The sequence below is a fragment of the Thermobia domestica genome, chromosome 14, assembly GCF_964235325.1.
Source record: "Thermobia domestica chromosome 14, izTheDome1.hap1.1, whole genome shotgun sequence".
NCBI lineage: Eukaryota > Metazoa > Arthropoda > Insecta > Zygentoma > Lepismatidae > Thermobia > Thermobia domestica.
The window spans coordinates 143,946,478-143,966,844 of record NC_137467.1 but is presented as its reverse complement, the minus strand read 5'-3'; the positions used below and the strand labels follow the sequence as shown (position 1 = coordinate 143,966,844).

Sequence of the window (20,367 nt, the reverse complement as noted above, 5' to 3'; positions counted from 1 at the left end):
TTAAATAGAAAAACTACTTTACTAAGTACATAGTACATTAGTACATAGAACTTCACTAAGCACTTTAGTAAGCTCATAGTAGAGCTTGGTTCACGAATCTCTGCCGCGATTCTAATTCTTCCTTGCCGTCAATCGCGGCAGAGATTCCTGAGTTAAGCTCTACTCTTATACCTTCTTAGGAATAAGTTGGGATTTAATATATATTTTAAAAGTATACTTTTATCTTTATGGACAATGTTTCAGTGATTTCATTATGGTTTCATTCATCGTTATCTTCAAAGAACTGATAAGGGAAATCTGTCTGGTAATTCCCAGATTTTCTGTCAATTACTATTTAATTCTTTATCTTAGCAGGATCAAGGTGTAAATGCCATGGTATGACTGATATCAATAGTGTGCATAGCCGTGACATGATTTGTTGTGTCTATAACTCATTATAAACAGAACAATCGATTTAATAAAAAGATTGTTTAAATTAAATGCAAAATAGTTTATTGTTAGGACAAAAGGCACTCCGTATCGTTTTTTTTTTTTTTTTTTTTTTTTTGGCAACTTTTATTCCATTGTGATGTATAATCGTTTACAAAACTTTTACTTTGTTTTCAGGCACATTTTACGAATTATCACAATATTGCGAGCGGTGATTATATTCAATGGGAAAAAGCGAAAAGACTATTACTCACTGCAAAAAATATGTAGCAGAATATTCTTCTACTTGCAACAGGTAGCGCTTTCGGAAGATGCTACTTCCTTCATCAGCCTGTGGTAGACTTCAAAAAGGATAAAAATCATGAAGAATGGTTGAAAGGTTAGGATATGTAAAAAACAAATCTTCTGTCAAACATTTAAACACACGGAAATAGAAACTCACTCCTATTTTCTATTCCTGTGTGTTTTAATGTTTGACAGAAGATTTGTTTTTTTACATATCCTAACCTTTTAACTATCCTTCATGATTTTTATCCTTTTTGAAGTCTACCACAGGCTGATGAAGGAAGTAGCATCTTCCGAAAGCGCTACCTGTTGCATGTAGAAGAATATTCTGCTACATATTTTTTACGGTGAGTAATAGTCTTTCCGCTTTTTCTCATTTTACGAATTAACTTTCTGGTGTCTTTGGTAAAATACGGCAAAATTTTCACATATTAAGAGAAATCTTTATTCAAACTTCTGTATACGTTCTCCGAACCAATATTTAGACACAGGTAGCTGTACGGCGTGATGATATTCAGATCTGAACACGGAACTGATACGTCGTGCTACGAAATCTTGTGATGAATTGTTGCTATGTATATTGTGGGGTGTATTTGATTGTTCAGATGAAGGGGATTACACAACAAGTGCTAACTGAATTGCATACCACAGCACTACATCACGGAATTAATTGATTTCGAAGTACGTTCGATAGGGCTGGTGAAAAATCTAGTCAAACTATATTTATCTCGGCAATTGCAACCGAAAGGAGAGATTCAGGTACTGCTCTAATGTGTTAACGTGACTCTAAATCGTTTCGCAAGCAAATAATTGATCTATTCAGTCAATGGAAGTTCTTTATATTTCATTAATAAAGAACAATCAGGAGGAAATATTGATGTGGCATGTAATCAATAAGACTACCGACGAATAGAAATGTTTTATCTCTTGATATAAGTCTCGTTTCTGTGCACGAAAATGATCCATACATCGAAAACAGCACAAACACTTGAACAAGATTATGGTAAGGTCTACGTACAATGTATTAATTAATCAAGGTGGTGTCTGATCTGTAAAGTTTGGTGAAGTTTTACATATATATCTTGTCGCAGAAGCGATATATTGGGTTAATCTGGTTGAAATAGGTTTGGTGGGAAACCACCCTCTATAACACAAGCTATGGATACACCAAGGTCACACGTACGACGTCACAAACTCAGTACATGTTACAAGCTAAGGTATCCAGTCAGTCAGGACAGTGGTTCTCAACCTTTTTTGACTGACGACACACGTTACTGATCACTCACGACATTGTGACATACCTATTGGATATTTTATTGATAATATTCATTACAGTAGTTTAATACTAATTTAAGTTTCTACGAAGTAGTGCCTGAATGTAGTACCGAGCATTGTTGCTGCCGCTGGAGGCGTTGACTGGTAGAGTATATCTCATAATTAATATTATTTTTCATAATTTATAGAGTATATCTCATAATTATTAAACGTTTCATAATTTTTACATTCAAAAATTTCGCGTCAAACTGGAGCTGCGTGGCATATCAGTGTGTTGCGACACAACGGTTGAAAACTACTGAGTGTTGTTGAACAGGTCTGAGAGAAAGTACGCTATGAAGAATAAACAGTTGTGGGCAATTTTCCTGTACCAGTTCAAACTGAAACATTCAGCATATTTAGCTGGAAAAATGTAGCGAATGAAAACATCATATGTCGTTGGTTTTATGAAATTTAGTGCTGGTGACCTAATATTGAAAAGTGAGACCTGAAGCCATGGCGAATAACATGTTCTAAGTAGCTCTTCAGGAATACTGTGGAAGCGAACCCTCGGAAAAGTGTTGATGCAATTACAGATGAATTAAACATACACCATCGTACTGAATTTCAAAGGCTTTGCGCCATCGATAAGGTAAAAAGAAAACGTACTCATGGGTGCTACATGATTGACACTGGCCCATACGATTCGTTGGTTGGAGTTCTCTCAGTGTCCGGAATAACCGGGAAGGTTTCTTGAATCAAATAATCACTTCTTATGAAAAATATATGTATTATGACAATTGTAAATGGTCTGAACACTGGTTGGTTCGTGATCAATGTCCAGCACAGTTTTCAAAACCAACTTTCCACCTGGAAATGTTGCTGGTATATATAGTCTATGTTGAAGGTTTCTCTTCACGAGTCTGGACTTCATGAAATGCACCACAAACTTGTTCGCAAGCGTCCGATAATGGTCAACAGACGCGACGTCTTCATGTCACGCAAAGGACAGTGTGAATTCTGCATGAATTGCAGTATGAATCCCTTCCTCATCCACCGTATTCTTCTGAATTCTATCCAACCGTAACAACATCCTCCAGCATTTCGATTACTTCTTAGCAGCAACCACCTTCCCTGATGACCGGGTGGTGCCATATGTGGTTGAGGACTTTTTCGCATTGTAAACTTCACACTTTTTTTTTTTTTTTTTTCGTCATGGAACCCGATCGACTGAGCAATGACAAGAATGTGCAGATGCAGCTGGAGACTACTTTGACTAACAAGTTCTTTTCTTTTTCTCGTTTGAAAGTAACATGTTAGACGGTCATTTCAATCGCACCACCAAATAACGTTTTATCTAGAAAGGTGGCACTGAGCTGGCGAACAACTACGTAGTGCCTATTATTTTAGTTTAATCTAACGAGGAACTATATATATCCCAATATACTAGGACGATAATTAAAGAGTTTATAGCGATTAAACTTCTGTAGGCGATTTGATAAAGTTTCCGAAAAAAAAATCGCCTATCTCAATTGGTCTGCAAAGAATCCAGATGTAAATGCTAATAAAAAGTTTGGATATTGTTGCGTGGAACACTGATGACGCTATATGGACGTCCCGAATGTAGCTGTCTTCCATAATCATACTTTTGACTAAAGAAATCTTACAATTAAAAGTCTTAAACAGCTGTTTTAAGTTTTGTGTGGATGTCTGTTTCGTAGGAGAATAATAACAATGTCCACGTGAACTTTGTGGTGGACAAACACCGTGTGCGTGGGTTTTCTCGAAGTTCTCCCGTTTCCTCCAACTTTCGTCATTCCACCATTTTCTTCATTTTTCATCATCACCGTCTCCTTTAGCCTAGCCGGCATAACCATGGGACGTAAAACTCAAAGATTTCATTTCACTTCAATAATAATAATGAAAAATAATGATAGTATCCTATTTTTCATTTGAAACTTTTTTTGTACAGTAGTTTAATAATCGCAGCTTTTGAAGCATTAGACATCCTACAATTGTCGTGATTCAGAGTAAGCTAGAGGTTCCATAATAAGTCTGCTTCTCTTAATTATTGAAGAAATACTAATTTTAACTACATACCGTTCCGTAATTCTATGATTAATGGGTTTACAAAATAAAGTAGGAAGCATTTCCTGTATTGGATTTCGTGGGACTTCTGTTCTTGAATTCGTATTACTATCGTGTTTGATCACTACATTGTTTCTGAATTCCTCGAAAGTAAATACTATGATTTATCACCATAATACGCTTTGCCAATGCCAAAATACAGTAATTCTATGACATAATATTGGAATGACGAACATAACCTTGAAATATACTAGAGCGAACGGTGTAAATATGCTATCATGCCATTTGTGTGTCATTTCGATAACAGACATATTGTTCAAACAGTATTAACTGATATAGACAGTTATGTAAATACATGAGTTCACAAGTTTTTAATCTTATCTTCCGAACACAAACAAAGATAAAAGAAAAACAACAGGAAGTATATTAACCTGTAATTTTTTGTTATTGGTTTGACAATTTGCAGAGTGAAATCATCAGCGAAATGCACCCTACACCGAATTTGTCTTTATTTTTCGTTGGTGTGGGATTATTTTGGATGGTAGCGGACATAACTGTAGGCGACATATCACCAATACCTTTAGTCATTACAACATGGAACTTTACAAATGCAACAGAAGTAGGTAAGTAAATTATTTATACATATAATAAATTTTATTGTCGTTAAGCTATACATAGCAACAGACGTCAAAATGTGATATAATATTGATACATAAGTATAAATGAATAATAATCTGTAACTAAATTATAACGAAATGACGTAATAGAATGAATGACAACGACATGCATAGATGAAATACTAGTTCAACACGAGATTAGGAAATACGTTATATTTCTATTGAACATTTAAAATACTCCTGTAAAGAATAAGAGGTCATTGCAAGTAACCAATTGTTCAACTTACTTTTTAGTCTATCTATATGTTCATTTGTTGGTGTTGTAGGCAACTTGTTATACAGTTTTATTCCAAGTGTCTCATAACTATTTACCGATTTGGACAGTCGTTGATATGATATACTTATGAGTTTATTGCTTCTAGAATTGTACGAATGGACATCTTGTCTGAGTTGTAAATGATGATGTAGTTTTCATATAGAGGAGTATTGTGTGAATGTATAGATTGATTGTCATATATTTTAAGACTGATAAACAAAAGTGTGGAATAAGCCAATTTGTCTGCATTTGAAATAATCCTAAAGGCCTTTTTCTGTATTAGAAAAATGTTATTTACATGAGTATTGTTGCCCCAAAATAATATACCATACAAAATTATACTCTGAAAGAAGCAAAATAAGCTAATCTGACATAGTTTTAAGGAACACGATTTTTTAGTTGCTTTAACAGACCTATTACCTTTGAGAGTCTACCAGAAATATAATTTATATTATGTTTCCATGAGATAGCTTGTTGTTAATATAAATACCTAGAAACTTTACACATGTTGAGCTATTCTCAACAGGCACTTCTTTTAGACTAAAAGTAATATGTTGAGTTTTATTCTCATTAAGTATATATATATATAAAAGCCTTAAACCAAATCACAATCTGATCCCATTTTTAGTTATAGCATTAAGTGTATATATATTAACAATAGAAACGCAACTAAATTTAACATGTGTGCTGACTCCATTCTGTTCAATTGGGTACTTGTTTCCTTTAGTATTTGTTGAACTACCACAAAATTCTACAAAATTATTAGCATTTAACGGAAAAAGAATTATCTAAAGATGAGGCATATACCAATCGAAGATCTCATCGGACTGAAAAAAATATATTACTGAGTGTAAATTCTTACGTGTAGTTTTCAAGGATTTTTTTAACCTATGATAACCATCACCATCTATTAAGATAAACTGATGCTGAAGTTATTCTCTCATCAAACTGTTCGGTAATACTGTAGTCAAGCCTCGTCAATTAAAATCTAGCAATTTGAGGGTCGCCAACTATTGAAACTTACCAATAACGAAACTCGTGTTGTCGACGGAAATCGTAACTGCAAGTGGCAACCTGTTATCAAAATGATGAAAGTAGGTTCTTCCATAGAAAATATCACATGGCATAACCATGGAACATTTAAAAAAAAAAAAAAAAAAAAAAATCGTGGAAAGAATCGTCCAGTTATACGACGCAAGTTGTTTGAATTTAAGGAAAGTAACAAGAATCTAGAGAATGAAGATAGCACTGAAGTTAAAGCACAAAAGCTGAAGCATGTAATGCGTTTTCCGTTTTTCATTTCGCCCCTGTTAGTTAAATATGGATAGTTTGGTTCTCTAGCTACCCAAAACATCACAACTCCTTACATACTGATATCTCCTTAAAATAAATATTACACCAAATATTAACAAGCATCCCTTCTGAGTATCTGCAATATATTTCTGTAATCCATACTCGACATGCTTTTTTGTATTGATATATTACTCATACTAAATTAACCTCAGTACGAGTAAAATTTAAAATACAGGATTTCATTGTAAATGTAACTCAGCAGAAGGCTAAATGCAATGTATTTTTCTTTATTAATTGTTATTCTGTGAAGAGTACAAATTCTAGTGTCAACTTAGGTTAATTTCTCACAGAATACTGCGAGAGATAGAAACAAATATGAATTGAAAACAATAGGAAACTGATAATTGAGTAATAAAGAGGTTTTAACTTTATTACCCGTTCTATAAAGGCTGTGTTTGAGATCCGAAACAAGAAATCTGACACTAGCAGAAAAGATTGATATGAAAGGGCATTTACATTGTGTTCCGTGTGGTAGCTGAAGTGAACCTCGAAGGCTCCGCCTCTTCTTGACTTATGTAATTTATAGACAAGTGGCAAGGCAAATCTAGAGCTGAAGTGTCGAGTTGAACTGTGTTGATTGAACGTAGAGGGTTCTTTTATATAAAACTGCGGAATGCAACCTGCATGTCTTTCATATTTCTTTATCTGGAAATTCCACATATGTGTCTGATAGAACAAAATAAGTTTTGGGCTTATTTCAATAAACCGGATTAGATTTTGGAGACAATTCTGACTGAATCCATTCAATTCATACAGTTGGTATTTAGTACTCAACCTAGCCTTGTTTACATAAATTTACACAAGTTTAAATATATACAATAATTTCGGGGTTTTCACATTTGACCAGAAGCCGTGCTAGCCCCACACATCTATATCTATCTATTTCGAAAACACTTTATTTTCTCGATGTAACAGCTGATATTTTACATATGCTTTGTATTCGCGAAGGCTTATTATTGTTTTCATTTGTGATTTTGGAGTGTGTGTGTTATATCTGTGTGCGCTTAATATTCTCGAATATACGTATTTTACTTATGTAATAATAATAATTTTAAATAAAAATACAGACAATAATGCTTGATATTGCTTCCATATATATATATATATATATATATATATATATATATATATATATATATATATATATATATATATATATATATAGAGAGAGAGAGAGAGAGAGAGAGAGAGAGAGGTGATCAGAAAAATGGAAACACCTGTAGTTGGCAACACATCAGATGTATGGGTTGGCAGTGGTGTCGTGGCGCACGTAGCGTCGGACCGTTGGTGGTGGTGTGTTAGGTCGGTCTCCATACTACGTCAGGCGCAGTGGAACAGCAGTGTCCAGTGGCTGCAGCAGACGGAGGTAGTGTAAAATGGGAGACCTCTCAGATTTTCAAAGAGGACAAATTGTTGGTGCGCGGTTATGTAGAGTGAGTGTGACGGCACTGGCTACTGTGTTAGGTGTGTCGCGTGGGACAGTGTCGAAGGTGATGACGGCCTACACAACACACGGGAAAACCACATCGGGGAAGCGGAACAGTGCGCGGAAGAAAATCATGAGTGACAGGTCATGCCGGGTATTAAAGCGCATTGTCACGTAGAACCGTCGTGCCACTGCGGAGCAAGTGACGGAGGAACTCAATCAGCACCTCCCCCACCCTGTTTCGATAATCACAGTCCGCCGCGAATTACATGACGTGAACTTACGGGGTCGTGTTGCACGGGCCAAACCGCTCATCAGGGACCATAACGCTTTCCACGCCGCAAATAGTGCCGCGACCATGCAACTTGGACCGTTGAGGACTGGAAACGTGTGATATGGTCGGATGAGTCATCCTTCACCCTATTCCCAACCACGGGCCGTGTTTATGTGTGGAGAACGCCCAAAGAAGCTTATGATCTACAGTGTCTCCGCCCAACTGTAAAACATAGCGGCCGCTCGGTGATGCTGTGGGCCGCCATATCATGGTTTTCATTGGGCCCTGTGGTCCCGCTTAGCGGACAAATCATTGCCAACAATTATGTCGCAATTTTAGGAGACCACTTGCATCCTATGGTCCGGATGTTGTTCCCGGACAATGACGCCATCTTCCAAGATGATAATGCACCCATTCACAGAGCTGGCGTTGTTGCAGCGTGGTTTGAGGAACATCGGGATGAAGTTCAACACCTCCCCTGGCCCGCCCAATCTCCAGATCTCAACATAATTGAACATCTGTGGTCCGTCTTGGAAACACGACTCCGGCGACGATTTCCACCTCCATTCTCTCTCACAGAACTGGCCGATGCCCTGCACGAGGAATGGTGTAAAATTCCACTTGCTCCATTCACGTTCTCTATGCCTTCATCCCACGTCGCATCAAGGCTGTTCTGAAGGCGAAAGGTGGCCCGACACCATATTAATCTGGTAAGTTGCAATTTCGTTCAGGTATTTTCATTTTTCTGATCACCATCTGTATATATATAGTGTGATATATTTTGATACTTTTTTTTTCAGCTTGGGAAACAGTATATGACAAGAAATTGACAGCTGTTGATGCTCTAGAGAAAGGATGCAATGTTTGTGAAAATACACCTGAAATCTGTCGTCATTCGGTGGGATTTGGAGGAAGGCCGGACGAAGAAGGCGAAACAACTCTCGATGCCATGATTATGGACGGGTATTGGACAAATATTTTCAATCTGGCTTTTCTTACTATAGAAAGTTTATTTTCTTCTTAGTTCATTGTACAGATACTGAGTTACTGCAACAATTTAAAAATTCCACAATGCGTTTGAAGAATTACGTCATAAATTCTTAGAAATTTCTTCAATTTTGTTTAGTTTTTCGCTGGAACAATGAAATAATCGTCCAATACAATTTATAAACAAAAAAAAAAAAAAAAATTCTCTGGCGTTACAGTCAATGAAGTGCTATGGCCTACCACACAACCTTTAGTTGTGTAATGTAGTGTGTGTGTGGTCAGTACATCGGTTCCTATTTCTGTTAATCTAGCTGTGCAGTCAGGAGTTCCTTCTTAATTCAATTAGCTTCCCAGCTGCCCTACGATATTGGGTGAATATCAAGACAAACAGGATGGATAACTATACTAAAAGGAATATTTTTATTGTTATTAAACAACATACATGTATGTTGCACTAGATAGTATCACCATTTATACAATTATATTCAGAAATCAGATTATTTGCTATAATCTACATTAAATAGAATTATTTACAAGAAAGAATTTACAATATTTTTTGAAGTCGTTATGACATATCATTCAAATAAATGCCGGCAATATATCGTATATTTTCATGCTAGTATATTTGTAGCTTCTTTGTGCTGTACTTAGCCCAATATGAGGAGTCTTTAAATCATCACTGTATTGTATGAATGAACATAACTGCGGTAAGCAATACTACCCTGATTTTCTTTAATGTGCAGAAGACATCCCTAAAATATACAAAGAGGGAACCGATAGATCTGCAACTCTTTAAAAATGCCCTGCATAATACAGCATCAGATAATCCTTTTATTGCTCTTAATGTTTTTTTTTCTGCCATTTGAAGACAGTTTGAACACCAGATGATTTACCCCATAATGTGAATTAGAAATTAAAAAAATGCATAATATTATATAAGAAGCAGTGTTTCGTAACTGTTGTTCTTAGTTTCCGAATTACAAGTAATACTTTACATAGTTTTACATAGATTTTCAGTATGCACATTCCAATTTAACTTTGGATTCATACACACCCAGAAGTTTTACATAACGACAGTTTACTCAGTTTTATATAAGATAAAAGTATGTAGTTTTTGTTTTAGACTCAGTAATATTAACTTTGTTATACTTTAGTCATCATATTACAAACATTTCTAACATTTTTTTTAACTCAATAACATTAAGTTTGTTATGCTTTAGTCACACTACAAACATTTCTAACATTTTATTTTTAATGTTAACTTCCACAGAACTCTTACTTGTACTTATAAAACAGATTTAAGATTGTAAAAAAAAGGCATTCATATACATAGATCAGAAAGAGTCAAGGTAAGTATAACCAGTAAAATTTTAAGTAGTTTGTTTCTCTAAATCTAATTGTAGTGAATCTTACTGTATTAGAGTTCAGAATTAGAAGACTTTCGCTATAGCGACTATAAGCTGTATTTGTAAGTATATTTTTATTTGTATTTATTTCAGAGCAACGTTAAATGTGGGAGGCGTAGGTGCTTTACGTCGTGTAAAAAATGCAATATCTGTGGCTCGCCGTGTGTTAGAAAACACTGGTCATTCTCTACTTGTAGGAGAACAAGCAACTCATTTTGCATTAATGATGGGATTCAAAGAAGAAATATTACGTACTAACTATTCTCAAACACTTTGGCAAAATTGGTTAAACAACAAGTGCCAACCAAATTTTTGGACGGTAAGCATTGTTTATTTCAGTTATTTCCAAAGTAACCTTTTTTTTTTTTTTTTTTTTTTTTTTTTTGTCTGTTTGTTCACGATATATGGCACTGACAAAGTTTACTCTTGTAATAATAGACAAGGTCTGTGTTGTGAAGAACTCTAAGAAAATGCACGATTTTCACTGTTCTGAAGGTGCGAACGTTGGGTGAAACATCACTTTTTATATGTCTACGCATTATTTTATTTATTCATTAAGCTTACTTAGCTTATTTTTGTACGTAGGACTTAAAATGTGGTTTCTCAACGTGGGGGTTGGGACCTGAAGGAGGGTCACGAGAGGAATATGTGATAATTAAGATCAAGACCGGAATTTTTTTATTTTTCTTTAAGATTTTCAAATTCTTATTTTAATAAACATAGACTTATTGTAATACGCATTGTCAATTCCACCAAAGAACATTAACATTTTAAACAAACAAAGAATCATTTAAAAAAACAATTGGAATAAAAAAAAAGGAGTGAAACTGAATAAGAAATACAAGAAAAATATACAGCAAAACTGCATATTGAAATTCAATTGTAAATGAAGGCTAGTACGAAACCTAAACCTGGTATGATTTCACTGGTTTCACAAGCGATAAGCAGCAATAATCAAGATGCATATTACAGACTGGAAATCACATATGGGGGATTACTGGCAAGAGGATGCCATAAAAAAAAGGGGGGGGGGAGTCGTTACATGAAATAGGTTGAGAAAGTCTGACTTTGGAGGTATTAAATGATCAGGTCCTTGGACTTTCACTTCACAGAAATTGAAGCTCCATACTTTTAACGTAATAATCGGTTGCAATACAAATTCCCAGTGACGAAGAATATCTCACTTATTACTTGTTTTTGCAATATTCCATAAGCACTAGACTTATTAATCCATATTTCTGTGACGTTTTCGTTCTTGGCCGTAAGTTTCTGTCAACAACATCCTGAGTTGTAATATCTAAACATTTCATATACTTTCGATTAACTCACTCACTATGTTCCCTTTTGTCATTCTTCCTGCTACTTTCCTCTGATTCCCATATCTCTGTATCTATTGAGTCTAAGGTTGCCAGATTTCTGGATACAAAAATACAGACACTTTCAATTTTACTGAAAATTTAATGAAATTATTTAATTAAAGGAAAATTATCTATTACAATACATCTATGTATACATATATATGATTAACTCTGCCGTCATAAAATTGATACCTTGAAAGTTCAAACTATACTAATTTGCTTATGTTATTTAAACACCCATGAGACTGATTTTAAAAAAAAACTCAAATCCTATTTGGTTCATCACATATTTTTTTTTGCAAATGAGCTATGCACTGGAACACGCATGGAAGCTAAGGGACCCCAAGTCTATATCTGAGTTTGGTTTTTCAAGGCGAGGCTTCTTACCCGGCTTCTCAACAAAAGAAAGAGCCTAATTTCTCAATTAACTACTTAGCATTGTACTGGGGAAAAACAGGACATTACAATATAATACGTATTCAAATGGTTAGCACGCGTTCCCAAGGTTCCTTACCCGGTGAAATCACAAATACTGGATTTGAACTAGGCTTTCTTGAAACAATTGGAAAAATACTACATTGACTGAGTGAACTAATAGTGGCAGTAGAGCTGATGAGCTCACTGTGCGTCACCTCTTGTTCGTATACTGTGTACTGTGGGAATTTAATTTAATCTACTATTTTCTTTCTTTTTCTTACAGAATGTAATTCCAGACCCGAAGTACAATTGTGGTCCTTATGTACCTTATCCTTATCCTAAAAGAACAATAAGAAGGCCTATTGAAGATATAGAGTCTAATCATGACACCATTGGAATGGTAGTAGTGGATACAAATAAGAATGTTGCAGCGGGTACCTCCACTAATGGACTCAATTATAAAATTCCAGGGTAACGTATTATTCTTTCTTTTGTACTAAATCAATTAATAATACAGAGAAAAATCTTCTGTTACTCTTCCATGGTAAAATACTTTATTACCAGTACTAAAGTGATCCTAAGACTTAAAATGTAAAATGTAGCTTTTACCTTGAAATTCCCCCTAGTAACAGTTTTTCTTACGTAGATTCCATACAGAAATGATTCCGATTTGTTGTTATATTGCAAGAAATTCTCAAAATTATCGTTTTCCAAGAAAATTCAATAAATATTGTTTAAGTTTTCACATTATCGAACACTATTTTTAAACTTGTAAATTATTCATTACAGCTTTGGAAAATAAAAGATAGCTAATAAAACTCAACTGACCAATGCAGTATATATATATATATATATATTAAGATTATATATCTGTGTTACAGTTTCGGCTATGTAACATAGCATTCCTCAGACACATTATGAGAGAAATATACAATTTTGACAGCTTATGTACAATCTAAATGCAAGACACGATTACTTGTTTTGCGTATGCGTGGTCTTGCATTCATGTCTTAGCATTCAATTTCATAGTACCTCTTCTAGAACGTTATATTCTCCAGATTTTAATGTCTTTCGTCTAACAGTTATTTGAGAAACAATAGTTACAGCAAGGCAATATGTTTTCCGTTTTAGTTATTTGTAATGCGAATTGGAGTAATTACATCAAATAACTAATCGTGAAAACTTAATTCATTCACTCATACAAGACACAATAATGATATAGATATTCCCATGTTAAACTCAAGTGTACTAAATTCAAGAAATCAAGGGAAAGTTAACTAACTTAGAATAAGAAAGCATTGAGTAAATGTATTTTATTGTGTCAATCATATTATGCAAAAGGGCTGGCTAAAAATGTAAACGCAACATTGTTATAACTCTTAGCTGGGTTTATGCACAGAAGAATACCTGTTATATTCCCTCAATGTAATCGTTTCTCATATGTACCACCTTCCGTCACATGTGGGGAAGGCGTCGTGTACCCTCAGGGCGTCAATCTTGGTCGATGTACCGCAAGGACTGCCATATGGCATGGATGACATGTTCTCTTGTGTTGTAGTGTTTCTCGCGAAGTGGTTCCTTCATTTTTAGCGGGAAGGTTGTCATGAAGTCCCTGAAAACTTTGTTGTGCACTGCGCCTATGCGCAATTTCAATCTTAATCCAGGCATGTTGTTCGCTTTTCCGAAACACATTGTTATGACACTTCTACTTTTTCCCTCTGTTCTACGGCACTGTTGCTTTTCACTAATAACACAAGTCATTGCCACACTCCATCACCTCACATTCCTTTTTATCATCTATGGAAATCTTATAACTCTGGGACACAAACCTATGATGTAAGATTGTTGCCATTACCTTTTATCCAACCTGTGTATATTAAATATGATACGTATCAACCTATTATAAAACGGAACGTCTGTTTCTAAAGTATGTTTTATAGATGCTATCTTCATTATAAATCATCATCTCCAACAGTTTCATCATCAGTTTTTGAAAATTCAACCCTTGAAGGATGTACAGTACATGTGTAGTAGATTTTACGATTATATATACACAGGGTGTTAATGAACTAGACCGACAAACTGTACGAGTTGATTCCTCAAATCAAAATAAGGGGAAAAGTCCATATGGACCTATGGCGAAAAGTGCATAGTTACAGAACTAGGGCTGTCCAAAATCGCGAAAAGACCAAATTTCAACAGGCCCTATTTTGAACTACAGAAATTGTGGATGGTGGTTCTTATCAGCGTAAAGGAAGCCACGCATAGACAATCTAAAAGTGCATATTACGTCAATTTTCAACAGGTGTACAGGGTATTCCCTACAAGGTGCAATTCTCAAATATGCTCTCAATAGAGTCTTTAGATATACCCTGATTTCAAGGAGGATCCAAAGTAGGCAGGACGTAAGCCTTAACAACAATGGACATCCAATCCTTCGGAGGAAAGTTCGGAACCGGCAGCTCCACGTTTTTTGTGTTCGGAATAACGTGTGATGCGATGTATTTCGTCACAGTATATTCCACGATTTCTTCACTTATAAGTGTGAAAGAAAATATCGCACCATGCGTTTTCCTGAGTACGAGAAACCGTGATGCTGACGATCCTTAACACTTCCGACATCACACCAAAAGATTCCGTGTTCACTGTTATCAAGACTTATCGTTTGCCTATTTTGGACCAATCGTAAAGTCAGAGCATATCTCAAAATTCGGTTGATGGCATGTCTAGGAATTTCACTCTGTATCGAATAATCTGTACACTCATTGAACATTAATGAAATATGCATTTTTGGATTGCGTATGCGTGACTTCCTTCATGCTCATAAGGTCCACCATCCAGAGTCTCTCGAATTCCCAACAGGGTCTCTTGAAATTTGGCTTTTTCGCGATTTTGGACAGCCCTAACTCTGAAACTATGCACTTTTCGTCATAGGTCCATATTAACTTTTCCTCTTATTTTGATATGAGGAATCACCCCTTATAGCCTATCGGTAAAGTTCATTAACACCCTCTATATACTATATATTACATAATTTTCTTCTTAATTGTATATAAACTCTGGCAAAAGAAAAAGAAACTTCCTCTATCTTGATAGAAACTTCGTACTTGGAAACTAAAAATAATGAAAAATAAATTATACTTTTATTAACAATATCATATTATTCTAGTCGTGTTGGAGATTCTCCAATTGCTGGTGCTGGAGCGTACGCTGACAATAAAGTGGGTGGTGCAGCTGCCACTGGAGATGGGGACATAATGATGCGCTTCCTACCTAGGTATGTTTAACTCATTAACTAAATGTTCTTTGTTAATTTTTTGTAATAAAATTAATAGTACGCGTAGCAACGTGAGATATTTGAATAGTTAATTTTAGAAACTAGGCCTACGGAAATCTAGTTACGACTTGTATAACAGTGACAATCTAATCATTAATTGATATTAAAAGATATCAAAATGTTGTAAATCACATAACAATGTTGCAGGAGATTATATATTATGACATACTTAGTAGATATTTTAAATTTCTACATCTTTCTCCTGCAGTTTTTTTTTTCCTCCTGCAAAATTCAGTTTTCTAGCCTTACGTTATTTTTAAAATTACCAACTCATTTGAAACTTTTTTTTGTTTTTTCTGGTCTTAAACAGAATGGCATTTCACTACAACTACTTCTGCTATTGTGTCACATTAAGATGTGTTTATCCGAAGTGGAAAAATTCCAATATATCTACCAAAATTCAAGTTATCCACCAAGAAGGAAATCGACAAACTTTTCACACATGTTCCTCACATCAAAACATGAGAAAAATTTATTTTGCACTTTGCTGAAAAGTACCTCGTTTCGGAGATAGTCCGCCTTTGCACAGTCGTTTTGACATACGATGAGCGTCCTGCCTAGCTATCACAGGAAACATACCTAAGTCGAACTCTTTAGTATGGCACTAATCACGCGTCAGATAATGACGCCAGTTTGGTTACAGCATTGTGGCCATCAACAAACAAATTCACTTAACGTGCTCCTTACATCGAAACAATAAAAGAAAAAAAAGTTTATTTTGCACTTTGGTGAGAAGTGCCTACTTTCAGAGATGCAGGCGGCTTTAAGCAATTTAGTGATAATGACATCAGCTTGGCTACACTGCAACTATCAATCAATCAATCTTAATCATCGTACTCCTTACATCGAAACAAAAGTTTATTTTGCACTTTGCTAAAATAAATACACACTTTTTTCCCTTCGATGTAAGGAACACGTTCAATAAGTTTGTTGATGGCCGCAATGTAGCCAACCTGGCGTTATTACCAATAAATCACTTAAAACTGAATGTATCTCCGAAACTAGGCTTTTCTAAGCAAAATGCAAAATGAACTTTTCTCTTGTTTTTATGTAAGGAACATGTATGCGAAGTTTGTCGGTTTCCTCCCGGAACACCCTGTATGTCGAATTACGTAATGCTTACTTATTTTGGTATGACTTTAAGAGACATATGAACGCTTCGGTGTTAAAGAAGAGTTACAGGTAGTAACTCTAGATGGCAATGCGCGTAGGATGTTCAAAATACTACAATGGAAAAACACTGACAAGCAGATAAAAAATATATTTTAATAACTGTGTTTGTGAAATATGTATTAGACAGTTAATTTGATTTCTTGATAATGTTGGTATAAAGAATATCTCAACAGAAAATGTGTCGTCGACAAATATCATATTCTGGTGTTTATTATTATTATTAGTTATTTTCTTCCTTTAAATTATATAAATAGCTGTTTTCTATTTACAACCCGGTAATTTACCAGTATAAATGCTATAATTTCTTTATTTATTTCATAATTTACTCTTGATGACTACGTAATAATTTGTTGCCATTTCAATTAAACATTTCTTAATGATGTGAACGAGTTACGTCATAAATTTGTTAGATATTGACTAACATGAGTCTGAATCACACGGTTGTTATAATAGCGCTCAAATACTACATATTGCTGAGGAGTACATTTTATAGTTTTATTTACCTAGGTACATTACTATTCTTAAGAAGGGACACAGTATAACAACATTTCATTTCTTGTTTAGTCTAATAATCTTAAGTAAATTATTATCTAAAAAGTAAGCCGGAGGTCTGCTTGTACTCAACAGGCAGCAACACTGAGACTAAAGCGTAAAAATGTATTTATTTGTTTTATATGCGAGGGACTTTCAATATTTATATATCTATGTATGAAAATGAAATGGTACGCTCAATGTCACCTATTACTTTTCAACGTAGAATTCATTGATTTCAAAACACACTTGATCTTGCATTGGTACTATTATCCCCTCTCTTAGATCGTTATCTTTCAAATGAAAATGAAATCTTTCAGTTTAACGTCCCACAATTATGCCCTTTAGGCTAAGGGAGACGATAAACAAAGACAGTAAATGATGATAGAAGAATTGGTGGAATGACAAAGTGGGAGGAAACGGGAGTACTCCAAGAAAACTCAAGGACACGATGTTGTCCATCACGAACTTACTTGGCCGGGGATGGAACCAGTGACCTTACGCACCAGAGGTAAACGCTCTACTATTGAACCACTGTGCCCCTGAAACTGTTATCGTTGCAAATTCCGTATCTATATAGGAACTTTTGAGGTGTCGAGAGAAAAAATAGTTACTGAAACCACATCTGAACAATATGTTGGATAATTCACTGATAGAAGTGTTTACTCTCTGGGACCACTGGAATGACAAAACAGCATTAAAATTACCTTTATAGAACCGTAGACAAATGTTTATCTTTTCTCTGTGACAATTTGATACATTTTCTTTGTTTCTTACACTTCAGTGTTTCTTCTCAGCACTGAGATTATATAAAAATGAACCCATAGTTTCAGATGACATCTGTACCCCGTAATCAGTTTATGATTTTCCACCGGGAATCAGACCCGGATCCACGTTCATTAACTCTTTCGGGATATATTAGGGGTTTATCTGCTTTTATGCCACGCTCTTGTCAAGAGTTAAAGGTGCGTGCGTTAGCCATTAAACCAGCAGGGAAGGTTTGTTATGTTTTAAACTCAAACTTCTGACACACAGAAACATCTCGATCTCCAGTGATATTTTCTGCTCGTTAACCAAAATAGAAGATACTTAAATAGTTAGAGATATTCTTTTAAACTTTTGAACGACTCTCGTAAATTGTTTCATCTAATAAATTTATTTGTAGTGTTATAGCTGTTGAAGAGATGAGGCGAGGAAGTCCTCCAGAATTGGCAGCTAGAGAAGCAATATCACGAATTGTGGAACATCACCCTGAATTCAGTGGAGCAGTAATAGCAGCAACAGTTACTGGATATTTCGGTGCTGCATGTCACGGGATGGATACTTTTGCTTATGTTGTAAGCAATCCTGCCTTAGGAAATGCCACTATAACAACTACTACATGCATTTGAAGTCGTACCACGTTCATACTCATATTGTAAATATACCTGTAACGTAAATTATTAATTAACGATACTCTGACCGAACAAAGATATTAGAAATAAATACGAATGGAAAAGAACAATGCAGTGTGTTTTAATATCTCTCCATACTACTTAAGTATTAAATGACGTTCGAAGAAATTCTAGAATATTACAAGGTAACGAAAAAATGTTCTTGCCGTTTTTGACGTACCATTAATCACGCGCTCACAGAGAGAAAGAGAAATGACGCACCTACCTGCCAAGTGATCGGGAATTAGTCTGATCATCGACCTTCAATAATACACAGGCATGCTGCGCATACACAGAAGTCATAGCTCGTCAAGTGTCGGGCAGAAATGGAGGTATCGAAGCAGCTTGTTCGCGTGTGTTTCTTGTATGGCTTTACAGTGGATTCTCAGCCGCCCCATCAAGTCGCTGCATATGCCAGGCACTTGGGCAGAATGCCGTGTACGAACGCAGCGCCAGGCATTGGTTCCATAACCTCCGTTCGGGAGATGTGATCCTTTCGGAAGAACCTCACTGTGGACTAACACACGTATTGTATAACGAGGCCCTGAAAGCAACCATAGAGGAGGACAGTGGTTTAACGTGTGATGAACTTGCAGAAAGTTTCCATGTTTCCGCTGAACCTGCATGGGATAGGGAAGTCATACCAGTTAAGCAACACAATGGGTACCACATACATTATGGGCAACCATCAAGCAACAATGAATGACAGCCTGTTTGTCCTTGCTCACCCAGCACCTGAAACATCCATCTTTAATCGCTTGCTCACTGGTGAGGAAAAGCAGGTCCTCTATGATACTCTTCTCAAGGATACCAGATATTGGTTGTCGCCACTCACCCTGTTCCTCGCACCTCAAGACTATCTCTACACACACGAAAGGTTATGTTGTAGTGTTACCTTCCAACCTTTAATTTTTTAACTTCTATCGCTGGTCTCTTTCAAATGTCTCTTCAGGCTCCTCTAGGAGAAATAACCAATTAGGAACACTAACATAAATAATAATAATAAAAAATTCCAACCCACTCAGGTGAATATCTCTCAATAAAACTTGTAACAAGATTCAGGGTAAAGAACAATCTTTATTCAGTAATTAAATAAAAAAAAATTAATTAAATGAATTCTCCAAATAGCGAAAAAATCTTTCAGGGCTTTTTAGCATTGAAGCCCAGTCTCTTAATTTCGAAGCTCAAGGCAAATCAAAATCCTATCAGTCTCTATTCAGACTTCACTGATCAGTCATCTCCTCACAGATCAGTCCTACCCTAATTCTATCAGGAAGGCCTGACTCCAACCTTCCGTCAATTAAAAAAAAAATCAAGAATAACCAGAAGCGTCAAAGGACATCATTCAGTCCAAAGACGGTTATTCATCTCAAAGAGAAAACCATCATTTAGGTTTCTCTGGCCTAGCACAAAAAAAAAAAAAAAAAAAACTAAAAAGTACCTTAATGAAGCTTGCCTCAGAGGTTTTTTCAATTTCCCAAAAACCTACTTTCTCCTAGCTAGAAGATTACGGGAATCATTCATCCCGATAAGCTATCACTCAAGCTTATTTCTATCTGAACTAAATTTTCGTACTAGCTACGGTCATCACTCTGACCCAAGGAATTTCTCCCTTGCTCTAACCATCATTCAGGCTAGTCCCTCTAGAAAGCCTATTTGAAAAAAATCAAGAAAAAACTACAG

At 35.5% G+C, this 20,367-nt stretch overlaps 1 protein-coding gene across 1 annotated transcript; it reads left to right on the top strand.

The window, feature by feature from the left end:
* The first annotated feature begins 4,485 nt into the window (after positions 1–4,485).
* LOC145670378 (N(4)-(Beta-N-acetylglucosaminyl)-L-asparaginase-like) lies at positions 4,486–18,755 on the top strand. Its single transcript, XM_081738988.1, has 6 exons — positions 4,486–4,679; positions 8,843–9,005; positions 10,529–10,754; positions 12,494–12,681; positions 15,380–15,487; positions 18,417–18,755. Exons 1-6 carry the CDS (start codon positions 4,541–4,543, stop codon positions 18,640–18,642), a joined length of 1,050 nt encoding a protein of 349 aa, XP_081595114.1. The 5' UTR covers positions 4,486–4,540; the 3' UTR covers positions 18,643–18,755.
* Positions 18,756–20,367: the final 1,612 nt, after the last annotated feature.